General features: G+C 38.7%; 1 protein-coding gene across 6 annotated transcripts in view; it reads right to left on the bottom strand.

Moving 5' to 3' along the window:
- SLC25A13 (solute carrier family 25 member 13) overlaps positions 1 to 14,909 on the bottom strand; it is a 105,120-nt gene that overhangs the window by 61,463 nt on the left and 28,748 nt on the right. For all 6 annotated transcript variants that reach the window (XM_049798832.1, XM_049798833.1, XM_049798829.1 and 3 more), the window contains 2 exons: positions 13,591 to 13,733; positions 6,901 to 7,016 (listed from right to left, as the gene is read on the bottom strand). In XM_049798832.1, the coding sequence (XP_049654789.1) occupies positions 6,901 to 7,016; positions 13,591 to 13,700 (226 nt within the window). In that variant the 5' untranslated portion in view covers positions 13,701 to 13,733. The remainder of the gene's footprint in view (positions 1 to 6,900; positions 7,017 to 13,590; positions 13,734 to 14,909) is intronic.

Here is a 14,909-nt window from a genome sequence, read left to right as displayed (position 1 = left end):
GTGTGCATCTATGTTCAGTTGTTCAGAAAACACTGCTCATAAGTCATTAAAACAGGTCCAAAAATCAGGGTGGGTCTTTTTGTAGTGCAAACTGATCATTTAAAGAAGTGCAATAAAGCTCCACATATAGCAAAAAATGGATGCATTCACAACGTTTTTTCACCTCCAGGTAACATACTAACATCTGGAGCACATCAATGGAAAGCAAAAGCTTATAATATTTGTTGGGCTGCCCTCATAAAATGAGTTGGTTGACTTGGCACATCTCCAGGCAGAAAAGAGACTGTACTGTGACAGCCCCAACGGAGTGCCAGCACCCTCAGAAGCAGTCACAGCAGGGCAAAGAAGCAGAAGGCTGGAGTCTCTCACTAAAAGTGTCTGCTTCCATTCAGATGTGAACCACATCCATTTTGTGGTTGGAAGAAGCAACAAAGATCATATAGCACCTGTTGTACCCAGAGGTGAGATTAAGACCAGCATTGCTAACAAAATGTCTTTCAGATGTTGTAAGTAGGCTTTTAAAGATGACAACGACCAAAAAATCCCCCAAAAGCCCCCAGCAAACCATAAAGTCCAGTACGAACCCTAACAAAAAAGTTCAGCATGCATTCCCTTTTAGGAGAGAGGCACTAGCTACTGAACAAAATTCATTCGGTTGTAACTTAATTGCCCTATCCAAACTTTTCAACAGGGAAAGAGCAGTCTTATGGGTTTATTTTACATTAATGAAAACATTATCACAGCAAACATGCTTGTGCCTTTATGATTTTTCCCAATCAAGAGATCCATGATAAGCTTCAAGTTTCACCCCTCTGCTGAAAATGTTCTCACTTTTTTATGCTCTTACCTTCCCCTGCTCTGGTGGTTCATGCTCTTGTCACTTCTAAAAACTATGAATTCACTTCCTCATGACATATCCATACACTGACCAATTCAGCTTGGCCCTGATTTTTGACCGAGATACCTAAGCACTTCTATTACCTCTGCTAAACATTGCAAATACCCAAATAAAAGCAAGCTCTTTCCAAGAGTACCATCAGTCTCAGCAGTTAAGACTCTGGGTCCAAGCTTGTCTGCTGCTTCTGTCCTCCTTGGATGTAAGGGAAAATAACGTGAATTTATACATGAAATATTACATAATTGACTTACAGAAAAGGTTTTCAACATTTTTTCAAGATGCAATCCCTTAAAAATATTTCTACTTGAGCTGTGAATATCCATAATTTCAGCTTACTGGCAACAGCCTTACATTTCTTTATTACCTTTCCTGGCCTCATTAGAAATGAGCAACAAACTGCCAGAGCCCAAAGACCACAGGTTTGGAAAGCACTAGGCCCCATGAGAGCATAAAGACTAAATTTACCCCTTTTGCCCTGAAGAATAAAAAAAACCAGATCCATTCCACCAAGGCAAACAGCATAACCTGGCTAACTAAAATAAAATGGCACTTCTATTTTCTCCATAGAAGATAGTCAGGGGTTGATGCACGTGACATGCGTGGAAAGGCTGATGCTATGGGGTTTGGTCGGCCTGGAGAAAGGTGGGCTAAAGGAGGACCTCACTGATGTCTGCAACTACCCAATGGGAGGGTGAAGGGAAGATAGAGAGACACAGTGGAAATACAGGAGGCAAGCTGGAACATGGGCAATCCCAACTAGGCATCAGGAAATTATTTTTCACTGTAACAGTGGTCAAACACTGGAAGATGCTTGCTCACAGAGGGTGCAGTCTCCATTCTCAGAGATATTTAAAACCTTGACAGATGTTGCCCCCAGAGTAACCTGGTCTTGATGGCCCTGCAAGGGTTTGAACCAGATGGCTGCCATAGTCCCTTCCAACCTAAACTGTTCGATAATTCTGTGATCATTCCTTAGGTTTTGGTAATGAACAAAAGATATGCTCAGCCATCAGCCTGATGTTTGTCAATAGGCAACTTTGATTTAAAAAAAAAAAAAAAGACAAAACGAAACCAACAACACAGAACAAACTGAAACAAATTTCAGTTCTGGATGATTTAGAAAACTCAATTGTATTTTCCAGACCAAATGAAACACAACTGTGTAAAAGAATGGAGTTTCTCCTAATATTTAAAATGACAGATTCACTTTGTGACTAAATAGCCTTTGTTTTACTTAAGATGCCTTCATGTAAGTCTGCCTGGTTACCTAACATTTTAGTTAAAAAACAAAACAAGAAAATCCTGCCAAGTCAACATATGTCTAGAAACAAAATTCTCCAAAAACAGTATCAAGAAGATTTCAAAAATTGTTTTGAAGAAAATATCCTCTTTTTACATCCTCTTTTAATTAAAACTGGCCATTATTTGTGCAAAATCCAGTCCAAACAACAAAAAAAAAAAATCAGAGACTAAACAAATTTTGCATTTGTAATGTTGCCGTTGGGATCATCATAGCTAGGCAACTGTCATTTATAAACCAACAAATGTTTCACTGTGTAGGTGTAAGCAAACACATCACTAGCTACAAATGGTTTCTAACCAGTTTGAACCAGCAATGGAAATTTCACTGAGAAATACTGAATATTGCAATTTATCAATTGATCAAAGCTGATAGCCTCAGCAATTAATTTTAGTAGTTCAGATTTAGCTTTTCCTTGCTTTACATGGTATTGAGTGTATCAGGCTGGGCATCACTAAGCTAGGTGTTGTGCAAGAAAAATAAAAGAATTACAGATCCTGTAAGAAGAGCCAAGTCATACCAAGCAATTACAGGGCAAAGAATAAAATAAATAATCCTCTGTAACAAAAGCAAGAGCTAGCTCACACAGTCTGAACCTAATCCTTCGGTCAGGAAAGCAATTGTGAGACTCCTGTAATAATTCTTTGCATATTGAAAAAGTATCAGAACGTTATCATAGAGGAAAAATTCTGAAGCTTATCACAATAGCTATATAGCTATTTAAACCTCTGTTAAGAGCTGTGTTTTTAGAAAGTTTACAAACAAGTATTCAGGCAATTCAAGTATCAGATAAGCAAATAGGAGTGCTTAGTAAGATGTATCCTTAATTAATGTGTTTACCTAAGGACTGTACTGATATAATGTACTGAATTAATAACAGAAGCAGAGACCCACAATAGCTGCTGTCTACATGTAAATAAAGTTTTGTCTTGAAACAAAAGCAGATTACATTCCTCGATTCTGCAGCTGTTATGCTAAACAAACAACCATTTGGGGTTTAGGATCCCCATTCCCCTTGTGTTTTTGCTGGGTTTTGGGGGGGGTTGGTTTGCTTTCTATTATTATTTTTTTTTAAATTAAAGGACTGACTTGTTTTACAGCATACTCGTATTTCTCAAAGCAGCACAACACGGCATCCATTTTGAAACAGCTTCAGGTTGAATTAGAAGACCTTTAAAAAATACCCCCAAAACCAGAAAAACACACACTATACCACAGTGACATTTCATTAAGTACAAGAGCCAGAATTTCTGTCTGGTGGGAAATTCTACTTTAAAACAAATCAGAACGAAAATCTTCAAAGCCAGGTTCAACATCAGTTGGCAACACAGACTTGGGCAATCTCATGTCTTTTTGTGCCTTTCCTTTCTCTGTCAGTAAAACCAACATGGACAACACTTATTTTGCCCTTCACTAGGGCTGTGAGAACCAGTATAAGAAAAGGAAAATTCTAGTCCCTGGATATCACAGCTGTGTTATTTATTCACAGCTCAGAACTGTTAGCTCCCATCATTTCATTTATCCATCTGAAATTAGAGATGAAGGTTAAGATGACTTAGTTTTTAAACACTGACATTTTTACCCAACCATCTTGCCTTTTTTTAAATGCCATCTAGTAAAGAATTTCAAAGGGCTCTGCTTCTTTAATGAGGCATTAAAATACAGTCATACGACAAAAAAGCAACTCTACTAAGTCTCTTAAACCCCTGGACTTACATTATCAGCTTTTATGTGCCTGTCAACACTCAACAGTAAGAAGCAATGGTTTGCTCTTTGCCTCGAATTTAAAAGCCAGCTAAACTTCCTCCCACTTTCCTGCTGAGAGCTTTAACTCCTTGCAAACTGTCAAAGCTTTGACACTTCAGCAGCGGATAAATCTACGACATGATGCAACAGCCAGGTGTAGCCTCAATCAGCCACTGGCCACTAATTTACTAGTGGCCATTTCATTCAGCTCACAAAGCAATAAACTAGAAATACTTCCCACCCACCCCCACGTACCCACACCGTTTGCGGATCAGCCCTTTTAAAGACATGCTAGCTCTGTCAAAGAACCAGGTACAGTTAACTTGTAACTTGAAGGAACATTTTAAATTGTAGAGATGTCAATACATGGCTAAAATGCAAAGGCATTTCCAACCCAGAAGCTGAAGTAAGAGTGCAGCATTTTTCAAGAAATGTAAGTGCAAAGTATTAAATACTGGAACTCCTTTACCCAGAACATTTCTCTAAATATCCACAGCCTAGATGTAGCATTCAGTGTAAAAGCTCATTGACACAAAGCCCATTATTAATTTGTTTTACAATGATGCCAAGCTAAGTGCACCTGTGGAAGAATAAGATTTGGATGAATTGCTTAGTAGAAAATGTGAAGTTCACAGCTGGGAAGCCTTATATTCTGTTCAGTATAAGCTAAAATATTTATACCATTATCTCAGTATACAGAAAAACAATGACTGCACAGATAAGCCATGCTGTTTCTTTGCAACAATAAACTGAGATACAGACTTATAATGGCATCCTTGAGATACTACACTTAACAGCAGTATAGTGAAAAACGATCCTTTCCCTTTTCTTCTGTTCCTTTCACACTGTAATTCCACAGTATACAAACCCTCTATTTAAGTCTCCTAACCTTGATAAGGACTTGATCCCACTCTCATTCAAGTCAATGGAAAAAGATCTTATAATTAACCTCAAAGACTCATGACTGAGGCACTGAGTGGCAAAGTTACAGGATAGTATTGTAATAATTTATTCGTGAAAATATTAGGGGGGTTCATGGGGGGGGGGGGGGGGGCGCTTTTTTTCTTATGATAGAAAATAGAAACTAGCTTTGTCTAAAGGTAACCATTTCTGCTGAGAATGCACAACACAGACAGCTCTTACATCCTCCCCGCTCCCAGGCATTTGCTGGGGTAGTAGCCACAAGGTACTATACAAAAGTTACAAATGCATTTATACTTTCAAAGGGGGAGAGGAAGGAATTAAAAAAAAAAAAAAAAAAGCTATCTGAGGTTCTGCCAATGTTGGCATGCCTCCTCTTTCAAATACCTTAAATACAGCCTGGCATAGGAGTTTCTCTCATCACTAGAAGGATTTCAATGGCCTTCAAATGCCAAACAAATCCCTTAACTCACTGTGTCAAACCCCAAGGGAAGCATTTGCCAGTAGGAAAAATACAAACAAGAATGCCAAGAGTTAAAAAGTTAAGTCGGACTGATTCAGCATTCAGATCAAACGACTACAGTTCTTCCTAGATTATTAACGAGCGCTCCAAGCAACCAGAGGCTGTGATGCAGACAAGAACCTGCACATCACAGGCATTCCAAGAACCCTGGTTTGTCTGCGCTGGAACAAAACCTCTGCAAAATATGCGTGCCCTCCTGATTTAAAAGCATGCCATCTCTCATTACCTCTCTATCCATACACATGCACAAGACTGTTAGGCATAAAATACTTCCTTCATCAAGGTTATGATCAACAGAACTTCTTCCTGAAATTCTTTCAAATCTTTTAGCATCTGTAGTAATTTTTTAAAAGCTGTTCTAACAAGTAATATAGCACACAAAAAGCACATCTTTCACAACCTCAACAGACAACCAAAATAATGAAAAACCAAAATAGACAAAAGAAGAGACAGCAAGTCTTCTCACCAGCCACAACTTCAAATACAGATTTTTGGAAATGGGAGAAGGAATACTATGATGCTTCAAGCAATGGTAACAGGATCTTGTCAGTTCAAATGGAAAGGGAAGGGATTTTTTAACTGAGCATAAAACATGTGTGGGGAACACTAGCAAAAGAAAAAGGACATGTGAACCATACATTTCAGAAAGACAAAAAAGCCAATGTCATCCAACTTTCCTTTTACTTAAAACGGTTTAACAGCCAATTAATAAAACTTGAGACATATGGATAACCATGTCCAAATGTAGCAGATTAGAAATAGCAATTTTATTCAGTGTAGGTATTTAGGGCAAAAAAATTGCCCATGCTTTTTGAAGTGCAACCTCAATGTTCAAAGTTATTAAAACCTGCAAATTTCTGAATCCTTCTTCCAAACAGAATGGCCCTTATCATTAGGCAGGTGGCAGATAATCCTGCAGATATCAAAAGCTGTCTCTATAGTATCTAGAAATAAACAGTCCCCATAATCAAGTTTTAAACTGGCCTATTTCTCATGTTGTCAGTGCAAACACCACACTTCCAATGCACAGCTGAATTTTTTTTGGGGGGTGGGGGGCGGTTGAGGGGGTAGGGTAATAATGGATTTATTGCTGTAAAATCTCACAGAAGAAAGTTTAAAGGAAGCCAGCTTGAAATATAGCCAATTTAAACAAAAAATAATTCAGGGTAATTTCAGACTCAACATTCACCCAAGTCTTCTGGCAACTTTCTTGCGGTTTTACAATCATTTCCTATAGTCACCTTTCACTGCTGTTCTTAAGACCTGCACAAGCATCTTGGGGAAGAGAAAAAGAGAAGTGACAAGTTCTCCAGAGAAAACCATGAAGATGACCATGACCTCAACTTCATATTGTGCACATGTAAACGATTAAAAAAACTCAGCCAGGAAGTTGCTTGGCACTAGTGTAGTTCCACTACCAATCACTGTGTTTCCTACAGTAACAGATGGTGAAATAGTTTGGCATAAGTAGGAATTTTTAAATTAAGAGTGTACATTTAATAACGGTCTTACCAAAAGTAACTTCTCCTTTGCCAGTCTTGTCAAACAGCTGAAAGGCTACTATGAACAATGCATCTGGAGCACACAGGACTGATTCAAATGCCACAAACTCTTGAAAGGATATCAACCTAAGGGATGAAGGAAAAAGCAAGAGCTATGAAACCACTTGCTTGCAGGAAACTGAAATACAATATAAGATAGATTATACAGAAGAAGTAAGATCACAACCAAAATGTGTACAAAATGTTACCAATAGGGATTAAAATTTATCCTAAAATGCCCTATCACCAATACCATCAGGAGGCCTTTATAACGCTAGATGGAAATGACTTTGTTGAACGAGGAACTATTCCTCTCAGCAAGTCACAACAGAACATAAAATAAGCAAAGTGCTCAGCACAGCTACTCACCTCAGCTTTAATGTCTAACTGAACTGCCCTCTGGGGGAGCCTACCTCCCTCCACTGGCAAGACAGAGAGCCAATAATGATAGGAGTAACTTCCCTCAAGACTCAGTACTTAAGGCTTTTGGAGACCTACATGCTGCCATTCACTTCAGAAGGAACCAGTTGGAATGTATGATCTGTTTGCTAGCAACTTATTAGTCATCCATTGCAGCTCTCCAGTCCTGCATGTTGAGTCACAAATTTCAAGCAGTAGTCTACACGTCACTCCTCAGCCCAAGAGCAGTTTATTCAAATTCATCATTACAGACAGGTTCCCAATACATGAGCGCAGTAGCAGAGCACAGATAAAAGCAGAAGTGCCCTTCCTTAAGTTAGTTAATAAGCAGAAATACATAATTAGACAACTTGGCATTGTTTCCAGCAGTAGACTGGCTACAGCAAAGACCTTGAGCAGTTCTAATTTCTCTGGGTCACACCCAAGAGTTCAAATGGAGATCAAACTCCTATTCTTAAAAAGGCAAAGGCCAACCATTCTTCTGTTCTGCTACTTCTTTAATGTCTAGGTTGTACAGTTTAAAATGATCTTCAAATATGTGGCTGTAGGGCCTGCTGGCAGTCTGGGAGGTTTAAGATTGCCCTCTCTCGAGGCTGCTTTATGTCAGCGTAGCAAGCGCATAGCTTTAATGGGTTCACGTGGCAGTAGCTGGGGAACAAAGACTTATTTCTGAGAAGCACAAAACTCGGTGTAACAAATGTCAAGAAACACATACAATATTTTTTTTTATTAGAAACTAACTATATCCTTAGGACTTTGACTCAAAATGACACTGCAGACAGTTCAATGAAAACTTCCACTCAGTATGCAATAACAGTGAAGAGCAAAGTATTTGAATAGGTTGGAAAAGACATTCTATCAAGTTATGACGACCCATGACTGTACAGCAATTTCCAGCCACCCCGTCTTAAGGGAATTAATTTCAAGTCACACAGAAGTGTGCTTGCTGCATGTCAGCAGTCAAACATCCATAGGGTAACAGAAGTTGATTTCTGTGAAGAACATGAAACAAGAAGATGAACAAAAGAGGACGTTAAAAAAAATCACCATGGCACAGAGAAGGCCAAAAAGCTGTTCTACTTTACCTCCCTCAATACCTCCCTCAATATATATGCACTAAATAAAAGAAAGCATATGTAGAGTCAGAAATAGTCTAACAAATAGTTCAAGGAACTTGCCACCATAGGTTATTATGTAGTGTGAGAAATAAATAAAGAGAAACCTCCTCAGGTATTCTTAATATTAAACTCACAATTGCGGATGCCAGTAAACATATAAGCATGCCTTAAGCTTTGCTGGCAAAGAAGCCAATGACTCGCTACATATGCACACGTTAGCACATGGGCAGGCCATCAAGTTGTTTATTTTAAATTCCTTGGGAGCCCTCAGTATTCCCAACTGTTAAGACACAGAATACACAGATACTCAGTCTTTATATGGAAGAAAACTTCCATCTCTCCTAAGCCAAAAGAAATTTAAAAAAATGCAACATTTCCTGGAATTTTAAACCAATATATCACAACCTACTTAGTTTTGCATTTATGCGTATTTATTGTTACTATGTGACTTACAGGTTATAAAAGCTCATTATTATCCATTACTATTGGCTACATACCTGACAACTTCCACAACAGCAGATACAAAGCACTGAACTCTTCTGTCCCAAAGATTATAAAGCCCACACAGAGAAAGAACAAAATAGACAGCGGGCAACAAGACTCTAGAATAGGATTGTTTAGAATTAAACATCTAAAATATCTGCCAACAGCATTTTGATGAAGATGCTTTTTGTGTGAAACAACAACCAGCTTATGTCCTTACCAACAGATCCCAACACAGTGATGACAGCACAGAAAAGAAATACAGCACCTATCCTCACAGAATCCCAGCACCACGCTAAGAACATACTCCATGTTACCAGGCCTGGATTTGATTAAAACTCCATGTATTAACACTGCTACAAGATTTTATACTGGTAGAAGCATTCTTTGTCAGTACTTGCAAGTAATAAACCCCCCTAATAAGTCAGAGAGAGATGCTTAAAATAACCCCATATCCATTTTTAAAAACAATTATTCATAGTACTAGGAAGATTAAAAGTGTACAAATTGTGTGGTTCTAGCCAGACTGTTAAAGAAGAGACATTAATATCTGCTGTGCCAGCTGAATTCAAATTAACCCAATTTTTACATGTTAATTAAACCAGCTATTTTCTTCTTATTGTATTTTTGCTCCCTAAGTAGACTAGCCTGCTAGTGATTCCCAACAGATCTATTCTAGCAACAATGACGTATTCATTTACTTCTATTATGACCATACAATACAGTAACTGAGCAGTAATTTTTCACAGTCAATTACACGTGTGATTCTTAATGCTTAAAGATGCTGAAATAATGTGTACTGCATAGCCATATGCTCACTTCTCTGTACCGCACAAGGGTAGTTGCCTGGGTAACACATTTTCTCTCTGGTTTAGCATCACCCTTTTGGGTTTAGCACAACCCTTCACTGAATATCATTAGGTGTCATTAAACAGCACATATTAACATGGACTTCAATATACTACTTAAGAGTTATTTTATCTACCTAAACAAGTGCTCATTTATGTTACAAAAGCAGAGAAAAGCCTAGTGATTTTAACAGCACAAAGAGAGGAAGCTGAGATGTTTACAAAATTTTACTTCAATCCTGAAGATATCCTGCCCAACTGGTCAAAGTCTTCCTTCACCTTCACATCCTCATTCTCAGTCCCAATATTGGCATGATTTATTGAGGAAGGCTAAAATCTTGATATTTTAAAAACATCCATACACAAGAGCTACAGTCCAAACATAACAACTGGGTATGATGCAGCAACCCCACTATTTACTACTCTCTCCTTTCTTCCATGCTGCTTCTTTTGGTGCTCACACCCATGGAATCTGGGCACCACATAGACATAATGCATTCCCACCAAAGAAAGTCCATATGTAGCTATGCAAAATAAAAAAGCCATCACCCACTGTAATAATACATACAAATGCAATGATGAAGAGGTTTCTTCAGAAATCAATGCATATGTTTTTACTGTATCAGCAATTTAAACTTGATAGCATAATGGGACACAAATTGAAGCTACATCTATTATTTTATGCTGCAACCTAGGTAAACTAAGTATAGTATAAATTGATGCATTAGAGTATAAATTTATATCCAATAGTAATGGAAAATGCTGGCATTTCCAGGTGTTATTTTTGAATAGTTTGTCCTTTCTAAAAATAAAGCATACAGTATTTCTCAGTAAAGTGTTGGTTACTACAGTCCAAACAGAGATGTGCAGTTAAAACTTATTTTGTTAGACAGATGTTTAAAAGTACAACAAAAGACTGAAAAACAGTATGTTATAGTAGGCAGGATGGAAAATGCCTGGCCTGTTGCTGATAGGTCTTGAGAAAGCCAGTGTATTTTGGCGAAGTTTCTGATCCAGCTGAAACTAAATGAAGCATTGTTTTGGTACTAAAATTAGGAATGAGAAGCTTAAGGCCAGAAACCCATCAAAGCCCTTAAGTCCGTTTCGTACAAACTACAGCCATGCAATATAAGACTTAAAAAAATCTGTATTATTACTGATCTACTAATTTGATAGGCTTCTCTGGCCATCGGCAAGAAAAGCATTTCCTTTTCTTAAAGGAAATCTTAAAAACCTGCTTCCGTAAGAGGTCAGAAGGAAAGTCTACCTCCAAATAACCCTATGCCCTGACTTAAAATGGAGGTAAAACTTGCTTCCAAGGCAACAGATATTCACTGAATGACAAAGTCTGCCTTAAGAGGTCTCGTACCTTTGTCACACTAACAGCAGCTCCTGTAGATAGCCTCAAATCTTTAATCTCTGGCAATGCAGGAATTGTGCTAGAGCTACATGAGAGATTTTGTCCACAGCAACCACAGTAAGATTGTACATAAGAGCTACTGTTCTTTACACTCCACACTCAGGAATTCTTCAGCCCTGGGGTAAGCAACTCTTTGCCTATTTATTTGCTCGCTCATGTGTCAGAAGCTCTTGTGCTGTCTGCCTTTGACCCAAGTGACTTACTCATTTTAGTATTCCTCACTGATTACACTCGGTACCTAACTTCTCATCAAAATCAGAAGGAATTAAAAAGCATTTTTAAAAGTGCTAGGAGCAATCCTGGTAGTTCTGGGCTGAGAGAGTGGTCACGCTCATCAGTCATGAAGAAGAGATGCTTCTTCAGAGCAAAACAGGGATCCAAGACAGTGGGTAAATGCTTCTAGAAATATCCTAGCAGTATTTTCAGAACCGCAGTACTTTAAGCCACTAACACTATAATAAAATTAACTTTGTCGTCGCTCTTGCAAGCTACCTTCTACTTTATACTAGGAATAAAGCTAAATTATTGAACAGACTCTCATGACCTTAAACACGTGTAAGTCCCTAAACACTGACCAGCCTGTTAAAAATGGACACTAACAAAAGCAGTTTTGTACTTCACTTTAAAACCTAGAGCTCTGGACTGCCAAGCTGGAAAGAATTCAATAGGAGAAGACCAGTAGGTCCTATTGCTGTCCCTAGATTTCATTCCAGGAACCAAAAAGCAACTGACCCTTGCTTCAGACGATCACTCTGCAAATTACTTTATACACCACTAGAACAAGGCAGAAATGCCTGGCCACATGGTAAAAAAATGCTACAATGCCAGGTTAGAGAGAGATGGATGCTAATCACTTTCTTAACGTTCTCCACTCTTTCACATATTAGTACAGCAGCTAAACAAGAAGACAGCCTGAATACCAGAAAAGACTCTCCAAAGACATGTTAGGAACATGCAGTCCCTTGTCACTGCACAGTCTGGACTGCAGAAACAGTCCTTACCCATGGCAGAAAGCAGCAATTAGAAGCCTCAATACTACACCGCAAAACTCCTACAAGTTCAAGCGAAGTTATGAAATCCCAACTTGTCAACAACTTCACATAGGCTACAGTTTTACGTTTTGCTCTTCTGACACCAGCTTCTGCTTGTGAGGAAGATCCAAATCACAAGGTATGGATTATACTCTCAATCTTCTTATTACAAAATGGATTTGAAGCCATGTAATTTGGCAAAGACCGTTTCTGCAGGCATCAAACCAAGGGAAGAAATCTGAGAAATGTTTAATGTTTTCAGTCAAACGCTACCTGAAGCCACCATTTTCTTGCTGCCATCATGCCAATGTTACGAATATAACTTTTTACAGAATTCTTTTACCAAGGGTAACAATCATCACATTAACTCATCTGCAAGGTTTAAGGTACCCAGCTGCCAAATACATGAGGCTGGCTGAGCAGAAGAAAGCACAGAAATTGTTGCAAAAGTTCTCAGTTATACATGCATCTGTTCCCTAGGAAGCCTGCATTCTCTAGTCATGCTTTATTTATCTCCCATTTTATTCTCTGCAACCACTGATATGAGTCATGCCTGAAGTTTTCTGGTTTCTAAAAATGCCACAACTACAAACTTTAAGCCCATAGCTAATTATTCTGAAGTTTCTCTAAAGATACTTTAAAGGCAGGGTTAAAAAAATGCATTCATATGGGTGAAGAGACACCTTGCCCGGGCAAGTACCAAAAGCAAATCTAGGATTTCATTAAAGAAGGGGGAAGATGGAGCAGTAGCTAATCTTGCCTATTGGCAAAGCCAGCCTTTCAAATGCAAACCATGTGCAACCGACTTCCCTGCTGTCTTCCCAAGACTACGAAGTGGCTCCCTAAATACCTTGGTTGCTCCTACTCCCTCTTAGGGGAAAAAAAAAAGTGGCAAAAACCTTTAACAGTGCTATGGCAAAACAAAGCCGGGGCAGTTTTTAATACGATCTCTTCCTACACCATCTAAACTTATTTTGGACTGCTATTTGAATGTGTTTGTGACAGATACATACAGTAAACAGAGACAGAAAGACTCATGGAAGGAAAGGAAAGCAGGAGTTAGGGGAGCCAGTCAACAAACATGAAAGGTGCAATGAGTTAAAAATACATAATAGATAGAAAATGGTTTGCTCAGCTATATGGTACATGCAGCCCAAAACATAGTTTCTACTCTTCCCACTTAAAAGATACTGTATTCCTTTATGTATCTGCAAGCAGAAAAAAGCAAAAAAAACCCCAAACCAAACCAAAACCAAACCCCACCACCCGTCAGACATCAAGACTGTTTTGGAAGAATGATTTTGTATTTTTTAAATTAACAACAGAAAAAAACCCACTTACCCGTCTTTTGTCTGATCCACCACACCTGCAAGGAGCTGTACAGTGCTTGCATTAGGCAAACCATCTCCAATTATCTTCAGGTACCGTGTGACAAAGTCATTAGGAGACATGAAGAATTCACCATTCTTCTCCACACTTGCATACTGTTAAATGAATACAATATTTAGTGCCTCAAATACATCCCTCTCCAGGCATTTATTACCACCACCCATAGTTTCCAATCAGGCAGAGGCTTACATTATAGCAGATGACAGTTCTACTCTGAAGAACCTACAGCCTACACCCAAACAGGAAAGAGTAAGTGGGGAGTACTCAAGCAGCTGAAGGCTTAGCTTCCCAGCCAGAAGAGTGGCAGATATATTTTTTGTTTATCATGTCAACAGTTTCTCCACAGTAGTCTAGAAATGCTCCAGTACTGAATGTTTTTTTGAAGTAGAACACGAAGCACACGCATATTTGCTAACATCTATGTGGCATCTCAGGCCCACTGAACTGCCAGCAACAGGATACTCCAGCGTATCTTATTTATCTGAAATTACTCCTTTGTGTAGCCGTTCCACTTCGGGTTAAGAAGGCAGGTTTACACCCACGAAATGGCACTGCAGAGCTAGTGAAGTAAACAATCCCACACCTGGGGTGTCCACCTGGGGGTGCTGTTTTGGAGGAATGCTACCGCATCACCTTCAACCATGGCTGGTCCCTAAGTAAAGGTGAACCTACAGACACTCCTCCTTGATTGAACTGCTGAAAGGAAGCCAGAGAATAGCACTTGCAGGAAAACGTAACAGAAAACAAGACCTTCTAACAGTTCAGCACACTGCAGAAACAAGAAGAGAGGTCCAACGCCTTACCAAACACCGCCAGCATATGTTATCCCACTTTATACCATAGTTACTGGCATACGAGTCCAGAAAACAGCTATCGACAGAACTAGGCATATTTGCTCCCAAGGGAAGCCTCCAGTAACATGTCACGTACCAAGGAAAAGGAATATTAAAATATTCTGAAGATAATACATAAATAAATAAAATTGCCTTTGCTACCATCTTTACCCTGATTCCTCAGTCACCCCTCAAAGTTTAAAGCCCTCATTTTCTGTAGAAGGGTAAATTTGAAATCAACCCTAAAAATGTTTTCTAAGGAAAGAAAAAGGATAAGGACAATAATTAAAAGGAAAAGAAAACCCAGGCAACATTTGGAGAACCATGTATTAGCTTTAAGGGAAAAAGGTCTGTCTTGGGATAACAAATGTGCACTGAGAACAGGAAAACAACTGTCAATTTCTTTTTTTTTTTTTTTTTTTAAGGCAAGGTAGGATG

The sequence above is a fragment of the Accipiter gentilis genome, chromosome 4 (genome assembly GCF_929443795.1).
Source record: "Accipiter gentilis chromosome 4, bAccGen1.1, whole genome shotgun sequence".
Classification (NCBI taxonomy): domain Eukaryota; kingdom Metazoa; phylum Chordata; class Aves; order Accipitriformes; family Accipitridae; genus Astur; species Astur gentilis.
Note: the sequence above shows the minus strand (reverse complement) of the source record. Positions and strands in the feature narration are given on the sequence as shown.